Raw genomic sequence first — 17713 nt, forward strand, 5'->3', positions numbered from 1 at the left:
TGGTAGTTTTCTTCCCAGGCATGGCTTTCTCACAGGGCGCAGGAAGACTAGCAAGGATGGCGTCCCTGTAGTCTTAGTCTAGAATGGGTGAACCAAGTGAGTTCACATCCATTCAGGGAACTCAGCAAGCACATCAGACAACCAGCGACCAAGCTGCTAGTTAGCTTTTAGGTCTTAGCTTCAGGACACTTTTCTCCTGGAGAATTTCCCTTACTGGCCACTCACCTGGGTAAGACTTCCTAAACTTTCTCATTCTAAACATCATTATTAGGTGTTTCCATAGCCCATTGCCCACTTCCTGTGAAGGCATCCAGCCATTTGAAGTTATATGGGGATGGAGATGATAGACAGCCTTGGTTGTATGATGCCTAGCTTTGATTGTCAACACGATCTAGAATCACTTGGTAAGGGCCTCTCTATGAGGTCCAGATGAGGTTATCTTGGTTATGTTAACTGAGGTGAGAAGGTCAGCCTACGGTGGATGGTACCATTACCTAAGCAGAGGATCCTGGACTGTTGGGAGCAGAGAAAGTGAGCTGAGCACAGAATGAATGCACCCTGTTGGGGGAGGCTGCTTGTTTGTTCCTGGCCACCCAGACTCAAAATAACCACACAGAAACTGTATTAATTAAATCACTGTTTGGCCTATTAGCTTATGCGTATTTCTACCTAACTCTTACATCTGAAATCAACCCATTTCTATTTTATATTTTACCATAAGGCTCGTGGCCTACTGGCAAGATTCCAGCTGGCGGCAAGCGTCTTTCTCCTCTGGTGGCTACATGGCTTCTCCTTGACTCCGTCTTCTTTCTCCCAGCATTCAGTTTAGTTTTCTCGCCTAGCTCTATTCTGCTAAGCCACTGGCCAAAACAGTTTTATTCATTAACTAATAAAAACAGCACATAGACAGAAGAACTTCCCACACTGGCACCCTCTTTGCTCTTAACCAGCTGCTCCACCTTCTGGCTTGACTTCCCTGCAATGATTGATTGTAACCTGAAGCTGAGCTAAAATAAAAACTTTCTCCCCTAAGTTGCTTTTGTCAGTGTTTTATGCCGTGACAGGAAAGTAACTTATGGTTACAGATGTTATGGACAGTTATAGATGTTATGACTTATAGATGTTACAGATGTTACAACTTGTAGACAGTTATAGATGTTAAACTTATAGATGTTATAACTTTTTTTTTTTTTTTTTTTTGGTTTTTCGAGACAGGGTTTCTCTGTAGCTTTGAAGCCTATCCTGGAACTAGCTCTTGTAGACCAGGCTGGTCTCGAACTCACAGAGATCCGCCTGCCTCTGCCTCCCGAGTGCTGGGATTAAAGGCGTGCGCCACCACTGCCCGGCTTAGATGTTATAACTTATAGACAGTTATAAATGTTGAGCCCATCTGTGGCTGACATGAGTCAAAGAGGGTTATGAGGGGGAATTGCACCATCTGGCTGAAAACATAAAGGCTGGCTGCTAGCACGTGCTGGGTGGTCTTAGGTCAATTATCCTCTCTCGATGTTATCTATACAGTGGGGGCAATAATACCAGCCACCCAGTGGTGGGAATCTAGTAAGGCTATTGGTTAAGAACTCAGATATGTAAGTGAAAAAAGTGAGATAGGCAGCTACTCTGGCTCCACTTACAGGAATTTTCTAGAATAGGTAAACTTACAGAGACAAATATAATAGTGGCTAGGAGTGGGAGCCAGCTTACTGCTGACAGTTTCTGTCTGGGATGATAAAAAGGGTTTTAGAAAGCAGGTGGTGTTGGCCGCTTGGCAGTATATGCCTTTAATCCTAGCACTCTGGAGGCAGAGGCAGGTCTCTGAGTTCAAGGCTAGCCTGGTCTACAGAGTGAGTTATAGGACAGTCAGGGCTCACAGAGAAACCCTGTCTTAAAAAAATAAACAACAAAAAAGATTCATTTTATGTATAAGAGTGCTCTATCTGCATGTATGCCTGCATGCCAGAAGAGGGCATCAGATCCCGCTATAAATGGCTGTGAGACACCATATGGTTGCTGGGAATTGATCCAGGACCTTTGGGAGAACAGCCAGTGCTCTTAACTGGCTGAGCCATCTCTCCAGCCACAGAGAAGCGTCTTTTTGAAGTGGGCAGTGATAACTGCAGAGCTTCATAACTCGTCAAAGTATGGACAATAAGTGCATGAGCATTCTGTTACGGAGGGAGCAAAGACTCATAAGGCCCCGCCCCTTCAGGAGTGGGAGGTGGCTTCTGTAAGCACCCTCTCACCCACCCTCCTGTAAGCAACCCTATGGAACTCAGCAATTCACAGAAACAAGACATGAACGTTGAAGGGGAACTCGTGGAAGAGGAAAGGATCAGCAAGGGTGGGAGCAGGCTAGAGAGGCTAATGGGATAAATATGATCAAAATACATTATACACATGTATGAGAGTGCCATAGGAGACCCGGAGAGACGGCTCAGCAGATATGAGCACCCACATGGCAGCTCACAACTGTGACCCCAGGATCTGACACCTCACACAGACACACATGCAGGATCTGACACCCTCACTAAGAATAAATTATTTTTTTAAAAAAGAAAATGCCATAATGAGTTGGGCAGTGGTGGCGCACACCTTTAATCCCAGCACGCAGGGAGGCAGAGGCAGGCGGATCTCTGAGTTCCAGTACAACCAAGGCTACAGAGAGAAACCCTGTCTCAAAAAACCAAAAAAGAAAGGAAAGAGAGAAAGAAAGAAAAATGAAGCCCAATACTTTGTGTAGTCAATATATGCTGATAGAAAAACCCAAACGGCACCCAGCAACTCTGTGATTTTCACAACTTACTGTGAGTCTACAGTTATTTCAAAAGTTTGAAAACAATATAAGGATGTATGTCCTCGTTTTGTAACTGCCCCACTCTCATATCTGACTCTGAGTCACTGCCCTCTTGTAATACTGGCGATAAACCCCAATGGGCCTGTAGAGGGCAGGTATCAGTCCGGTTGTAGGGAGAACCAGGAACCAGAGTCTAGTTTCACTTTTGTTTTCCTGAAGTTACAGGGGAGCCAGAGAGGGAACTGAAGCAAGCATCAACCAGTAATAGGTTCCTGTTCGCATCAGTTACAAGCCCCGTTGTGCCACCTCCCCTTATCCCTGCCCCCCTCCCCAAGTAGCTGTGAACATTACCGCCTCCTTATCCAGCCCAAGACTGAGGATGGATGGGGAGCTATACTCGAGGCAGCTGTGAGTCTCCAAGCGGGATACAAAGTCGGGTGGCCTCCAGACCTATGGTCTCTCAACTGCCTGCCTTCCTACTTCTTAACCACAGGTATGTACTGGGCCTGCCTGCTATGCAGAGGATTCGGGAAGCCAATGTCTTGCTATCTGGCCTGCAGGGCCTAGGAGCCGAGGTGGCCAAGAACCTGGTCCTTATGGGTGTAGGCAGCCTCACCCTGCACGATCCCCAGTCCACCTGCTGGGCTGACCTGAGTGCTCAGGTGAGAGTTCTTGGGATCTCTATGCTCTCTCTCAGAGCAGGGCCAAAGGGGGTCTCTTTGATTAAAGTTACACTGTTCTGTCCTTAGTTTTTCCTCTCAGAAGAGAGCTTGGGAAGGAGCAGGGCTGAGGCCTCTCAAGCACAATTGGCTCAGCTCAATGAAGCTGTCCAGATCTCCGTCCATACAGGTGACATCACTGACGACCTGCTGCTAGCTTTTCAGGTACTTACCCCAGCCCCAGTTTGCATGCCAGCCTAGTACCTCCGTCCTGCCCTCAGCAGCACACAAAGTGGCAAGTTCTTCTGGTATCCATATAGGTTGTGGTGATGACCAACTCCAAGCTAGAGGAGCTGCTGAAGGTGGGAACCTTCTGCCATGAGAATAGAATCTGCTTTCTGGTGGCTGAAACCCGGGGCCTTGTGGGGTGAGGAGTCTACCTGTATACCCCACTATGTCACTGCCAACAATTGGCCCCAATGTTTTCCCCACTCTAAGCTTGCCCCTATCTCCCTCCACCCTGCCTCAAACCTAGCCAAGGAGCTTCTTAATTCTGGACTACTCTTCCATCCTTGTTTCTCAGCCTCAGTGTCCAGACCTGTTCTAGTACACTCCATGTGCCCAAATCTCAATTTCCACGTATTTCCCAGAACTCCTTCCCCTTGGGCCTGTTCCAGGGTCCCTACCGTCATTCACAACTGATGAGCTTTCTCAGTGACTCCTGCCAACCACTCTAGGCGGTTGTTCTGTGACTTTGGTGAGGACTTCACCGTTGAGGACCCTACAGAGGTAGAACCCATGACAGCTGGCATCCAGGACATCTCCCGGGTGGGTGCTGAGTGGAGAGATTCACCTGATATTCAGAGAAAGGTGCCAGGGCCTGTGGAAGGCAGGTATAAGCACTCTGAAATCAAACTATCTCTCACCTAGGGGTTGCCCGGCATTGTCACTCTGAGACAAGACACCAAAAGACAGTTCTTCTATGACGGGGACTTGGTGATTTTCTCAGGCATTGAAGGCATGGTTGAACTCAACGGTGGTTCTCCCCAGCCTGTCCGTGTGCAGAGTAAGCCGACCCTACTCCATCCAACCCCAGGCTCAACGCTATGTGGAAACTACTTATACTTAGGGGTCATAACTTACTCGGCTGGATCTCTTCCAGAAGACGGGTCCTTGGAGATTGAAGACACAACAGCTTTCTCCCCTTACTTGCGTGGTGGGGTTGTCACTGAAGTCAAGAGATCCAAGACTGTGAGGCATGTAAGTGCAAGTGCCGCTGAGGCGGAAGCACCTGGTTCCATCAATGGGCGCACAGCGTTCCAGACCTCGTCCTAAGCCACACAACCTCAACCCTACAGAAGTCCCTGGATAAAGCTCTGCTTCAGCCCCGTGTGGTGGCCCAGAATACTCAGGAAGTCCAACGTGCTCACTGCCTGCATCAGGCCTTTCATGCACTGCACAAGTTCCAGAAGCTTCATGGCCGGCTACCCAAGCCCTGGGATCCTGTGAGTGGCACCACATTGCACAGTACATAGCCTGTTTTCCTGGATCTCACCTTTCAGACCTCACCTCAGTGACCATTTACAGCTCCAAGTTTGAACCCTAGAGGCAGATTCTGTACTCAAAAACAGGGCACGAGTACCACTATCTTACACTAGAGGTTATGTCCATAGATGCACCAGGCCTATAACCTGGAGACCCTGCTTGCTCCATCCTTAAGCCTGCAGAGACAGGTTGGAAAACTGCTCAGGTTGGTGATGCCTTCAGTGTCTCTAGCCTGTACTGAACACCCTTTGGTAGTGCCTCCCAGCCCACCAATGATGCCAGGCTTTCCCACTTAGGATTCTGCTGCTTCCGTGGAATAGGGTAGGTGGGTACCTGAAGGCTTTGAGTGGAAGGTTAGAATTCAGACTGGGGCTACTAGGCATATGCTATGCCTGAGTGCCATTCCACAGGTTGATGCAGAGACTGTGGTGCGTCTGGCCCGGGACCTAGAGCCACTAAAAGGGACAAAAGAAGAATCGCTGGATGAGGCTTTACTTCGGACAATTGCCCTGAGTAGTGCTGGCAGCTTAAGCCCCATGGCAGCCGTTCTGGGGGGAGTGGCTGCCCAGGAAGTCCTGAAGGTAGACAAAGGTGGGGAAAGGGAGGGACTGGGAAAGTGGGCAAGTCAGTGGATGTGCCAGAGGGCACCCATACCAAGCAGCCACCCTGGAGCGTTTTATCAAACCAGGTGCAGCCCTTAGATGGGATCTAAGGGATTTAGGATTAAGGAGTTGGCATAAGCCCCAGAGTGAGTGCCCACCCCCAGGCAGTCTCCGGGAAGTTCATGCCCCTGGACCAGTGGTTGTACTTTGATGCCCTTGAATGTCTTCCGGAAGATGAGGAGCTCCTTCCCAATCCTGAGGACTGTCATCCGGTGAGAACTGACGGTGAAAGCCTTGTTCAAAATCAGGGTTGGAGGAGAAACCTGAGAAATGGTCCTGAGGTCCTGACTAAAGAACTCAGTGGATGACCACACACTGAGCCGTCACTGGGCATCATCTGTGTTTCCTAGAGAAACTGCCGATACGATGGGCAAATCGCTGTGTTTGGGGCTGGTTTTCAGGAGAAATTGAGCTACCAACATTACCTCTTGGTGAGCTGAGGGATGATGGTGGGGATGTCTTGGGGAAATCCACACCAAGTGCCCTGGATGATTCTGTTCCTGCCAGCAGGTGGGTGCTGGAGCCATTGGCTGTGAGATGCTCAAAGGTTTTGCCCTGATGGGCCTGGGAGTCAGGGCTAATGGAGGTGTGACTGTAGCCGACATGGACCACATAGAACGCTCCAACCTCAGCAGGCAGTTCCTCTTCAGGCCCCAGGACATTGGGGTGAGTGCTGCTCCCTCTTACATTCTTGTTTCTCAGGTGGCGTTCTTTTGTTTGCTTGTTTGTTTGAAATGATTTCTCTGTGTAGCTTTTGTTTTTTGGTCCCTGTCCTGGAACTAGCTCTATAGACCAGTCTGGCCTCGAACTCACAGAGATCTGCCTACCTCTGGCTCTAGAGTGCTGGGATTAAAGGCATGCACCACCACCCAACTCAGGTTGCTTTCTTATAATGTGCCCATTTCCTCTCTTCCCAGAGCCCCAAGGCAGAGGTGGCTGCAGGAGCAGCCCAACGTCTAAACCCAGACCTACAAGTGACCTCGTGGACCTACCCATTGGATCCCACCACAGAGCACATCTATGGTGACAATTTCTTCTCCAAAGTGGATGGCGTTGTTGCTGCTTTAGACAGTTTCGAGGCCCGTGAGTGCCTACCTTAGAGCTGAGCTCCTTGCCCAAGACTCTGGCAGCCTTGCTTCATACCCTGTGCCCCTTTGCCAGGGCACTATGTTGCTGCTCGATGTACCCACTATCTGAAACCACTGCTGGAGGCAGGCACACAGGGAACCCGGGGGAGTGTTTCTGTGTTTGTGCCGCATGTGACCAAAACCTACAATGGTCCTGCCTCAGCTGCAGCTTCTGAAACTGCTTCCTACCCTCTGTGTACTCTGCGGTACTTCCCCAGCACAGCGGAGCACATCCTGCAGGTAAGTATATCCCACCCACCCATCTCAATTCTCAAACGGCAGAGCTGTTCTTCATCTAATACCTTACATCCTCCCCTCCCCCACAGTGGGCCCGGGATGAATTTGAGGGACTCTTCAGACTATCTGCAGAGACTATCAACGGCTACCAACAGTAAGGCCAACAGCAGAGGTAGGTCGGAGTCCAGGTATCCAGGCACAGAGTTCATTCTCAAACTTCCTCCTCTCTCGGCAGGACATGCACTTCCCTGTCGGGCATAGATAGGACACAAACACCAACCTTACTGCAGCAAGTGATGGGTGTCCTAAAAATGCGTCCACGGACTTGGCAAGACTGTGTGGTGTGGGCTCTAGGTCACTGGCAACTATGCTTCCATGATGGCATCGTAGAGCTGCTGAGACTCTTCCCCTCTGATAAAGTAGGTAGTCAGTGGCTGGGCAACTGATGGCTCTAGGAGACTAGACTGAGCCCAGCCGCCTCTGTTTCCTTAGGTGCTCGAGGATGGAACTCTGTTCTGGTCAGGATCCAAAAGATATCCACAGCCCTTGCAATTTGACCCCAACCACGTGAGTGGAATCCTTAGACATGAGTCCCCTTAAAGTAAAGGTAGCCACCTTTGAATTCTGCTAAGATGTGCAGATGCTAAAAGAGAGCCTCCTTTGTCCAAATGTGGGTGCTTATACTTGAGACAGTCAGGCATTCAAACATATCCACCAAAGGGCAATGAAACCCATCCCATGTACTCATGAAACTGTTTCTGCTCTCTACCTGGCTTCAGGACATGCATTTCCTCTACGTGCTGGCAGCTGCCAACCTGTATGCACAAATGCATGGGATTACTGGCTCACAAGACCAGCCATCATTCAGGAAATTGCTGAAGCAGCTGCCAAAGCCTGAATCTATGCACCCAGACCTCATCTCCGATGGTACCTTTACTCCGGCTGAGTTTGGTGAGGTTCTAGTCTTATACAATCATCCAAGGTTTGCCCCTGCCCATAGCCAGCCTGCTTCCTCCCTCTGGCTTTCTTTGGGAGTTTTTGTTATTTATTTAATTTTTATTTTCTATGTATAAGTATTTTACCTACATGTATATCTGTGTACCATGTGTGTGCCTGGTGCCCACAGAAGCCAGAAGAGGGCATTGAAGCCCTAAAACTGGAGTTATAGACAGTTGTGAGCTGCCATGGAAGTGCTGGGAATCGAACCAGAGTTGAGCCATCTCTTCAGCCCCCTCTGGGCCTCTTACTTTGCTACTTAGTTTATATCCATCTTCTTGCCCCTCAGTAGGTCCACTCTTTGCTGCCTAAAACATATCCCAGTTCTCTCGAGAGACTTTCAGAATTTAAAAGAAAAAAAAAATGTTCTGCAGTGTGTCTAGCTATGGTCCCCAGGTGAGGACGGAGCCGATGGCAGCATCAAATCAATCCTTGATTTGATCAAGCAGCAGCAACTGGCAGGTTAGGCAGAGACTCTAGAGTGGGCACAGGCTCTAGAGTGTAGGAAGTGAGCAAGGACTGATCCTACACCTTCTCCCTGACAGCCCCGGAGCAACTGAAGGAACTACAGGAACGTCTGGAAGACTGGAGCAAGGGCCCTCCGTTGAAGCCTGTGCTGTTTGGGAAGGTGGGACCCAAGTGGGAATGACAGACTGGGCTGGGGGAAGGTAAGGAAGTGGGGGTAGTCTGAGAACCCGTGTTTCCTTCTTTCAAGGCCATGAAAGCAGCCCGTTCCCCTTGTACCCCAGTTGTACAGTGTGGCAAAGGAGGGAGATGGTGGATACCAACCAAAAATTTGTACAAAGACCAGTCAGTGGCATCTAGTTGGCCATAGGGAGGGATACCGCTGCAGTGCTGACCCTCCTGTGATGGGGATACCGCTGCTGACCCTCCTGTGATGGGGATACCGCTGCAGCGCTGACCCTCCTGTGATGGGGATACCGCTGCAGCGCTAACCTTCCTGTGACTTGGGCCTGGCAGGATGATGACAGCAACTTCCATATGGACTTTGTGGTAGCAGCAACTGACCTGAGAGCTCAGAACTATGGGATCCTACCAGTCAACCATGCTCAGGTAATGCCACCCCTTTGGGGCTCAGGCCTGGAAGGGAGGGCCAGATCTTATTCCTATACCTTGAGCCAATACCAAATGCCCTGTCCTTGACAGATCAAGCAAACCGTGGGCCAGATTATCCCAGCCGTTGCCACCAGTACAACAGTTGTGGCAGGCTTATTGGGCCTGGAGCTGTATAAGGTGGTAAGTGGGCCACGGCCCCTTGATACCTTTCGTCAAAGCTCTCTGCACCTGGCCGAAAACGACTTCATACGAGCAGTGCCTTCTGCCCCAGCCGTCCAGTCGGTGAGCTCTTGCTACCATACCCTTGTTCCCATTAGACTCAAGTCGTCCCTTTACCCACTCAAATAAACAGTGTGGGCTCTAGCTGTAGGCTCTCTCCAGGCCCCAGACTATAGGAGAATCCTCTAGACTCCCTCCAGCTCCCTTCCTGCTATGAAGCCAGGCTGGGACCTTTCAGACACAGGAAACAGCCATCAGCCATACCCCCCAACCCCCTGCAGTCCAGGGTCTGGGGGAGCTGCAGCTTTAACTCATTAGTGGAGCCAGACATCCCCCACAGCCCCCTCCTTCTCAATAATATCCTGGTGGGAGGGAGCAGGGAGGGGCAGTCGTAGACTCAACCCCAGAGTCTCTCTGTAGAACCCTGTTCTGTCCACCTCAAGCCAAGTTAAAGGCCACCAGGCTTGCTACCGTGAGTGTGGGGCTCAGCCCTATAGGACGGCATGTTCACGCTACAGATAGGAGCACACGAAGGTCTGGGCAGCCCTGTGTGTGAGCATGGAGGGATCGAGTTTACACATCTGTGTGCCAGATGGGCCAGCAAGGCTCTTCCTCAGTGTGAGCATTCATGGATGTGCATGCAGACACATGTGTGGGTGTTGTTGGTTTTGTTTGTGTGGTGTTCCTATGAAGGCAGGATAGTAATGTGTCCAGTTGTGTGCCCAGCCTCTGACACAGTTGGCATTTCCCTGAGGAACAGGAAAGAAGGTAGAAGGAATGCCCTCACCAGGGGAGAGGACAGAGGTCACTAGCTAGCCTGGGGTCCCTCTGGACATGCACACAGAGTGCTTTTGTGAGGTGCCCCCACTGTTAACCAGCACACAGACCGCCTTTGTCCATGGAATGGGGGTGGGTAGGAGTCCCCATCTTGCCTCTAGCCTAGTCTCAGCTCAACCCTAGTATGCTTTCCGAGGGTTGGCAGGACCCCTTTGTCTTAGACTCTGTGTCTGCTGCATCTGTCCTCATCTGTAGACACCAGAACTCTCCAACTGGGAAAAAGATGGGAAAGAATAAAAACTATAGACTGTATCTCTGCTAGGGTCTCTGGGTCAGTAGGGTTCCATTGTCACCATGTCCTTGGTTTTCGCATGCCCATGAGCAGTCCAAAGCCTTGTGTGTGAGGACTGGGGAGTAGCATGAGCTGTAGCCTCCAGCTCCCAGCCACCCCTTTGAGGAACAAGCAGCTTTATCGGGAGACTGCAGCAGCCCAGCTTCAGCTTCCTCAGGAAGCAGCACCCCCACACACTCCGCCACCCACCCCACCCCCCGCCTCCAACTGGCCTGTGTGATGGATGTCTGCCTCCCTGTACAGGGCCCCATAGCTCCATTTCCTGTGTTGGCCGCAGCCTGGGTGGGGAGGGGGCTGAGACTCTGGGCCCAGATCCCACCTTCCACCACCCCCCACCTCTTGGCTTCTGCTTCCTGCCTCTTCAGCAGCTTCTCCTCTAGGAAAAGCTGCTAGTAACCGGGCCAGGGGCTGAAGATTTGTGCGAGAAATCTAATTCTTCCTCACCTCCACCCCATAGTTCCATCACCTGACATGGACTCATTGGGACCGTCTGAAGGTGCCTGCTGGGCAGCCTGAGAGGACGCTGGCATCACTGCTGGCCCATCTCCAGGTGTGCCTTGTCTCCCCTCTGCCCCAGGCCCAGCCCAGCCTGGCCCACTGAATAACTGATGTTTGTCTCTCTAGAAAGAACATGGACTGAAGGTGAAGATGCTGCTGTCTGGCCAGGCTGTACTCTATTCTGCACAATGGTCGTTGGAAAAGCAGACTAGGTGCCTGTGCCTCAGGTGAGCCAGTGCCCGACCATGTCCCTGGATGTTGAGGATGGGTAGCAGCCTCTTTTTCTCAACCCAATTCTAGGCCCCTCACACCTTCTTGAAGCATTCTTCCACCAAATGGAGCCAACAAATGGGCTTGGGGTGGGGCTAAGAGCCTGAGGAAGGGGACTTTAGTCGCTGTCTGCTTAGCTAGCCCCCTCGCTCCCCATACACTGCCCAGCCCCCCCCCCCCCATCCGCCCACTTCCAAGGGATCCACAGCTTCCTGCCTCCTGCCTGCCCCACCAGCTGCTCCTAAAATAGTTCAGATGTTTCCTGCCTTGAGCCACTCCTGCTCCCAGTTCGGGCTCCTGAGGGCTCACCAGCACCCTTTAGTCCACACTGGGTTGCCCCCTGTCTGCCTCAGCTCACCTACCAAATCTCCCCTAAACCCCCTCCCATACCAGGGTGACAGAACTGGTTCAGCAAGTGACCGGCCGGAAGCCTGAGCCTGGGCTGAGGGTCCTGGTGCTGGAGCTGAGCTGTGAGGGTGAGGAGGACGAAACTGCCTTCCCACCTCTGCATTATGAGCTGTGACATGGATGGCCGCCACCACGCCATCACTCCGCCGTAACCAACAAGACATACAATGCCTGTATCTTGAGCCTACAGCTCAACAATAAAAACTTGTTGAAGGAAGTAGGGAAGATGGGCAATAGAACATGGATGTAAGGAACATGTGTATGACAGGGGCAAGACAGGGACCCTGGAAGGCAGAGGAAAGATTCTAGATTGGCCTGTCTTGGTTGTGCCCCACAGGGCTGGGGATGCTTCCTTTCTGTGGGATAATGCTCAAGTACGCTGTAAAGATTTGTCACTCATATTGGTTTAGGAACCAACAGTCTAGAAAAAGGCCTTTATTGTCCCTGGCCGGAGGGCAGGTCAGAGGTAGCTGACATCATTGTAGATGATGGGTTGGCGGCTGCGACAGTTCATGAGGGCTGCAAATCGTGAGATGTCCGCAGGCAGGTCAGGTTCTGGCCGAGGTGGGCATGACAGCCGCTTTCCTGCCATAGCTGCCCGGCGAGCCCTGGCCAGCCGACGCCGTAGCTGCTCAGAGAGGCCAAGCAGGAACTGAGGGGGTCGAGCACGGGCTCGGGGTACACCTCCATCACTCCCCTCACTGGTTGCCTCAGGCAGCTCCATCCAATTGTGAACTAAATCAGCAAAACAGTTATCCCCTAGCACCAGGGGCTGCCGACTACGGCCCCTGTTCAGCAGGGCTGCCGTCCAGTCCTCCGCTTCCAATCCCTGCCAATGTTCCAGGCAAGCATCTGGTGTGGACTTGGGCCGAGGACGGTGGGCAGGTGATATACCAGTTACAGCTGCCCTACTGCGCAAGGGAAGGTCACTGACTGAGAAACGCTGGCTATGAGGTGGCCGCTCTGAGGGTGCTTGACGCCGGGGTACCGACAGCTCTTCCTCTCTCCATGTACTGCCTGACACCTCTGAAAAGCCAGAGTCCCAGTCTAGGGCATGTTCCCGAGGACATCCCAAGGGTACACCCCTGTCTTCCGCTACCAAGGCTTCCTCTTCCTCTTCCTCTTCCACACAGCAGACAGAGTCCTCTTCCAGAGCATCTGAGGCCCTTAACTGGCGGTTGGGCTGTACACTTGGATCGGTTTGGGGTTTTGGTTGCAGTGGGCCAGGCATTGGAGGTGAGCCTGTGTCCCGACCACACAACTGAAGGGAAAGAGAGAGCAGAAGTTGGAGAGGGATTTCTTACCATCGCTTAGAGTCTCACCAGGCCAGCCATGAACAGAAAGTTCACAAGGACTTGAAAAACCTCTGGGCAATAAGGCGGAACTGTAGGCATAGGGCCCACATGGAGCACTGGCAGTCGAGGCTCATATGGCTCTCATCCGCAGAGCTGGTGGCAGTCCTGCAGGCTGCAGCACGCAGGGCTGGGCAAGTCAGCACGCGCCACCAGGGCGGGCAGGCAGGGTAGAGGAAGGAGGTACAGGGCAGCCCGTGGTAGGGGATGTCCACGACAGCACAGTACTTCTTTAGGCCCTTGGTACTCCCTGCAGGTCCCCAAAAGAAACCTCGCTCCCAACTATCCTCCTCCGCCGCCGGCAGAGCCAGCTGGGCGCCTGTTACCTGATGCCCAGAACAGCTCCCAACCGTCAGAAACCCGAAGCGGGCCATCTGGGCCATCTGCACCGCTCTGCCCTGCCCCCATCCTGACTCGGATGGGCACCCGGAGCCCACTCCGTACCCGTTTGTTGTTCCAGCCAGGCGGCAGTCACGCACCCCACACACATCCTTACAACCACACCCACTCCAAAGCCTCACCAGTTCCCAGCGGAGCTGGCTCAGGAAGCTGTCAAGGCGAGCGCTGTGCATGTTGGTGCTGGTGCTGTAGCCCTCTCCAGGTCGTTCGGCTCCTTCTCGATCACCCGCGGGAGCGGCGCAGAGTGGGCCGGGTCGGCCCGCCAGCGGCGTCGTCACCCTTGCCTTACTCCCAGGCTCCTCGCTCTCCGTAGCTCCCGCCGCTGCCGCCCCAACATCTGGCAGCTGCGCCCTGCCCCGCCCCCGGCGCCCTAGCCAATGGAGGCGGGGCGGACTGAAGATGTCCTACCCCTTTCAGCCCCGCCTTCCAACCCCGCACGGTCGAAAGCAGCTCAGGATCCCCTGGTTTAGAGTGACGCAGGACAGACACGACCTCCTCCCACCCCCACGCGTTCGGCTAGTGGTCTCAGCTTTTCAGTTTGTCCCCTGGTGAAGTAGCGGTCTCTAATACTGGAGCCGCGATGCGACGCCCACGTGTGGGCACTGCGCCCAATCGTCTGATCTGACGATATTGTGGCCACTCAGGGTCTGTCAAAGCTGGCCTTGACAATCCCTGGAAATGGTAGGACTGAGAATCGGCGCGGAGACTACTCTGCGAAGAACCTTAAGGGAAGGGCCACTGCTAAATTCCCTCCGGCATCCCTCTAGCCCGGTCTGAGCTGAAGTAGGCTGGACCGCCCTCTAGTGGGGATCGCGGGGCTATGGTCTACATTCCCACTCGCCAGCATCATCAGTCGCATGAAGGAATGGAAAAGGAAAAATGGTCTTTGGCCAGAATATTCAGAGCCTTTTCCCTGAGACCACTCCATAATCAAAGGTAGAGTCTAGCGAGGCCGACTGAACCTATCAATAGACAGGAAAATATAGGAGAACGAGAACAAGAAGTTCAGTTGAGGAATAGATAGGACTCTTTAAAAGATGTGGCTGAGCTGGGTGGTGGTGGCACATACTCTCAATCCCAGCACTTCAGAGTTAGAGGCAAGCGGATCTCTGTGAGTTCCAGGCCAGCCCGGTCTACAAAGTGAGTTCCAGGTCAGCCAGGACAGTTACACAAAGAAACTCTGTCTCGAAAAACAACAACAAAAAGATGTGCAGACATCGATACGCAACAGACGTTTGTGACGGGTGGGGCAAGAGTCTGTGGATTAAGGGGGGACGTCATCCAAACCAAGTTTCGGCAGCCTTAAGGGGGACTCTGCATTTTATTTTTGGTGCCACAAGGAGCGCTGAACTTTTTTCGGGGAAAGACCAGTGCTGGTTCCTATGAGACACATTGTTTAGGGGAATGACACTAATCAGAACTGAGGCTCTGCGCTTTATCCCAGACAAGGGCGTGTGTATGGAAGTCTAGTTCTGGGCCCAGAAGGTAAGCAGGAGCAACGTTATAGAGAGGTGGTCCTCAGCCTTCCTAAAGCTGCAACCCTTTAATACATACAGTTCCTCATGTTGTGCTGACCCCCAACCATAAAATTATTTTGTTGCTGCTTCATATCTGTAATTTTTCTTTTGTTTTGTTTTTTGAGACAGGGTTTCTCTGTGTAGCCCTGGCTGTCTTAGAACTCACTATGTAGGCCAACTGGCCTCAAACTCAGGGATCTTCTTGCCTCTGCCTCCCAAGTGCTGGAATTTAAAGGCATATGCCACTACACCTGGCTGTAACTGTAATTTTGCTACTGTTATGAATTATAATGTAAATATCCGATATGAGTTCCCCAGTTACGGGACTCACAACTGTCTATAATTCTAGTTCCATGACATTTGCTGCCTTCTTCTGGATTCTACAGGCCTTGTAAGCACATGCTTCACAGACATACATGCAGGCAAAACACACATGCACATTACAAATAAATAATTTAAAAGGAAAGAGAGACTTGTGTAATATCACTTTAACTGTGTAAGGAACTGCTGCATCTGTTTCTGCTGCCTTTGTTAACAATGTAAAGATGTGTTAGATTTGTTTCACCTTGCCTGCCTAATTGGTCTACTAAAAAGCTGAAGGGCCAATAGCTAGGCAGGAGAGGGATAGATGGGGCTGGCTGGTACAGAGACTAAGTAGGAAGAGAATCTAGGCTAGAAAAAGAAAAGAAGGAGAAAGAAAAAAGAGGGACATGCCCAGGGCCAGAAGCTAAGCGGCCACCAGACAGACAGACACAGAATAGATATACAAAAAGAAAAAGAAATCCCCAAGGCAAAACATAGATAAAGAAAAACAGATTAAAATAAGTGCTAAGACCAAGCATCCCTAATTAATAATAAATTTTCACATCATTTGGGAGCAGGTTGGTGGCCCAAAAGAAAAAGCCTGGTACAACTTGTCTTGAAAAATAAATAAAATAAAATAAATCTTCAAAAAAATTTTTAAAAAAAAGTCTGAAAGACTAGGAGAAAAGCAAATGATCACTGTGGACATGCGAGCCTTGAAGAGATGCAGGGTCAGCAGTTCCACGAGAGAGGAACTTTGGAGGATTGCAGTGGGAGGTCAACGCCAGGGGTGGTACTTTAGGCCACGGCCTTACCGGAGGTGGAGGTGATGAGTGTAAAGGAAGGGAGCGGTGAGCAGTTTTCGTACCCTGAAATATTAAGTTGGATGGAGGTAAGGAAGGCGAAGCCGCAGCCGCAAAGCTGGACAAGAGTAGAGAAGTGTGAGCAATGTGCAAGAGCATGGGCGTTTAGAGCCAAAGGTAGCAAGCATCAAGCCCTTTGGAGGAGTGAGGGCGAGGAACAGATGTCTGGGGTTGGGGTTGAAACAGTTCAACCAGTGAGGTGCTTGCCATACAAGGATGAAACCCCGAGGCTACTCAGGACCCATGTGAAAAAGCCACGTGTGGCCACAAGGGTTTGTAACCACAGCGTGAGCAGCAGCCGCAGGCTGATCGCTGAGGTTTATTGGCAAGCAGCCTAGCCCAGCTGATGATCTCCAGTGAGAGATTCTGTATCAAGCAACAGACCAAGGTGAACAGCTCCTGAGCAATGACACCCGAGGCTGACCGCGGGCCTTCACACGTCTACCAGTCCAAACACACACCTCCACTTACACACAGAAGAATAAACTTCTGGCTTCAGAGTGTGCAGTGGCATGTGCCTGTAGTCTCAACTACTTGGGAAGCAGAGGTAGATATAGTCTGGGCAACATAATGAAGCCCTGTCTCAGAATAGAGCCGGTGGGATGACTTATTGGATAAAAAAGTCCTAAGACCCTGAATTCAATCCCTGGGTCCCAGAGTAAGAGAAAGCTGACTCCTGAAATGGTCCCCCAACCTCCACATAAGTGTATGGCATTTGCCCATACATCACACATCACTCACTCACTCACACACACACAAATAATAATCAAATTTAACAAATAACATTAAATCAAATTAACAAAATAATGAGACTGGAGAAATAGCTCAGTCCTTAAGAATATTTGCTGCCCTTTCAGAGGACCTGGTTTTGATTCTCAGCTACCATATGGTGCTTCAAAACCATCTGTAGCTTTGATTCCAGGATATCTGACGCCCTCTTCTGACCTCTGTGAGCCAAGGCATGCATAAGATACACACAATATATGCAGGCAAAGCACTCTCATAGAAAATAAAAGTAATTAAGCCAGGTGGTGGTGACTCACACCTTTAATCCCAGCACCTGGGAGGCAGAGACAGGCAGATATCTGTGAGTTCGAGGTCAGCCTGATCTACAGAATGAGTTCCAGGACAGGCTCCAAGGCTACAGAGAAACCCTGCCTTGGAAAAAAAAGGGGGGGGGGCTGGAGAGATGGCTCAGAGGTTAAGAGCCCTGCCTGCTCTTCCAGAGGTCCTGAGTTCAATTCCCAGCAACCACATGGTGGCTCACAACCATCTGTAAGAAGACCTCATGCCCTCATCTGACCTGCACGAATACATGGAGGAAGACCCCTGCACACATAATAAATAAATCTTTAAAAAAGAAACCCAAAAAATAAAAACAAAAGTAATTAAGTGCTAAAAAATTAAATTGGTAAAAGAAAGTCAGTGGTCATTGAGGTTCCTGACAAGGACAGTTTGGTGGAGAGAGGGACGAGCCTACTCATGTGGCTAGAATAAAGAGTGATAAAAGTCTCGAGAGAGCAGGAGGGGAAAAGTTGAAAAAATGCTAAACACTGGTGAAGACCTGTAATACCTGCACGAGACGTGGGAGGGCAGGAGGAGAATTAATTTGAGACCACTCTGGACGACACAGAGAGACCTTCTCTCAAAAAGTTGTG

General features: G+C 51.1%; 2 protein-coding genes across 8 annotated transcripts; one reads left to right on the forward strand and one right to left on the reverse strand.

The window, feature by feature from the left end:
- The first annotated feature begins 2993 nt into the window (after positions 1-2993).
- Uba7 (ubiquitin like modifier activating enzyme 7) lies at positions 2994-11838 on the forward strand. Of its 7 annotated transcripts, none has more exons than XM_038324119.2 (24): positions 2994-3202; positions 3288-3456; positions 3544-3678; positions 3774-3880; positions 4191-4281; positions 4384-4519; positions 4616-4713; positions 4812-4958; positions 5409-5579; positions 5765-5872; positions 6011-6091; positions 6168-6326; positions 6578-6743; positions 6822-7027; positions 7114-7178; positions 7260-7443; positions 7517-7591; positions 7804-7975; positions 8566-8648; positions 9002-9094; positions 9188-9379; positions 10903-10995; positions 11070-11170; positions 11607-11838. In XM_038324119.2, exons 1-24 carry the CDS (start codon positions 3174-3176, stop codon positions 11734-11736), a joined length of 2991 nt encoding a protein of 996 aa, XP_038180047.1. In that variant the 5' UTR covers positions 2994-3173; the 3' UTR covers positions 11737-11838. The 7 variants fall into 7 exon arrangements, 6 of the variants coding, with proteins under 6 accessions (XP_038180047.1, XP_038180052.1, XP_038180048.1 ...); XM_038324124.2 differs by having other exon boundaries at positions 6951-7027; XM_038324120.2 differs by having other exon boundaries at positions 6171-6326.
- A 188-nt stretch (positions 11839-12026) lies between these two features.
- Positions 12027-13687, reverse strand: Inka1 (inka box actin regulator 1). The gene is made up of 2 exons (XM_038324126.1): positions 13495-13687; positions 12027-12882 (listed from the first exon to the last, which is right to left on the reverse strand). Exons 1-2 carry the CDS (start codon positions 13543-13545, stop codon positions 12082-12084), a joined length of 852 nt encoding a protein of 283 aa, XP_038180054.1. The 5' UTR covers positions 13546-13687; the 3' UTR covers positions 12027-12081.
- Between the last annotated feature and the right edge of the window lie 4026 nt (positions 13688-17713).

Source organism: Arvicola amphibius, chromosome 3 (genome assembly GCF_903992535.2).
Source record: "Arvicola amphibius chromosome 3, mArvAmp1.2, whole genome shotgun sequence".
NCBI lineage: Eukaryota > Metazoa > Chordata > Mammalia > Rodentia > Cricetidae > Arvicola > Arvicola amphibius.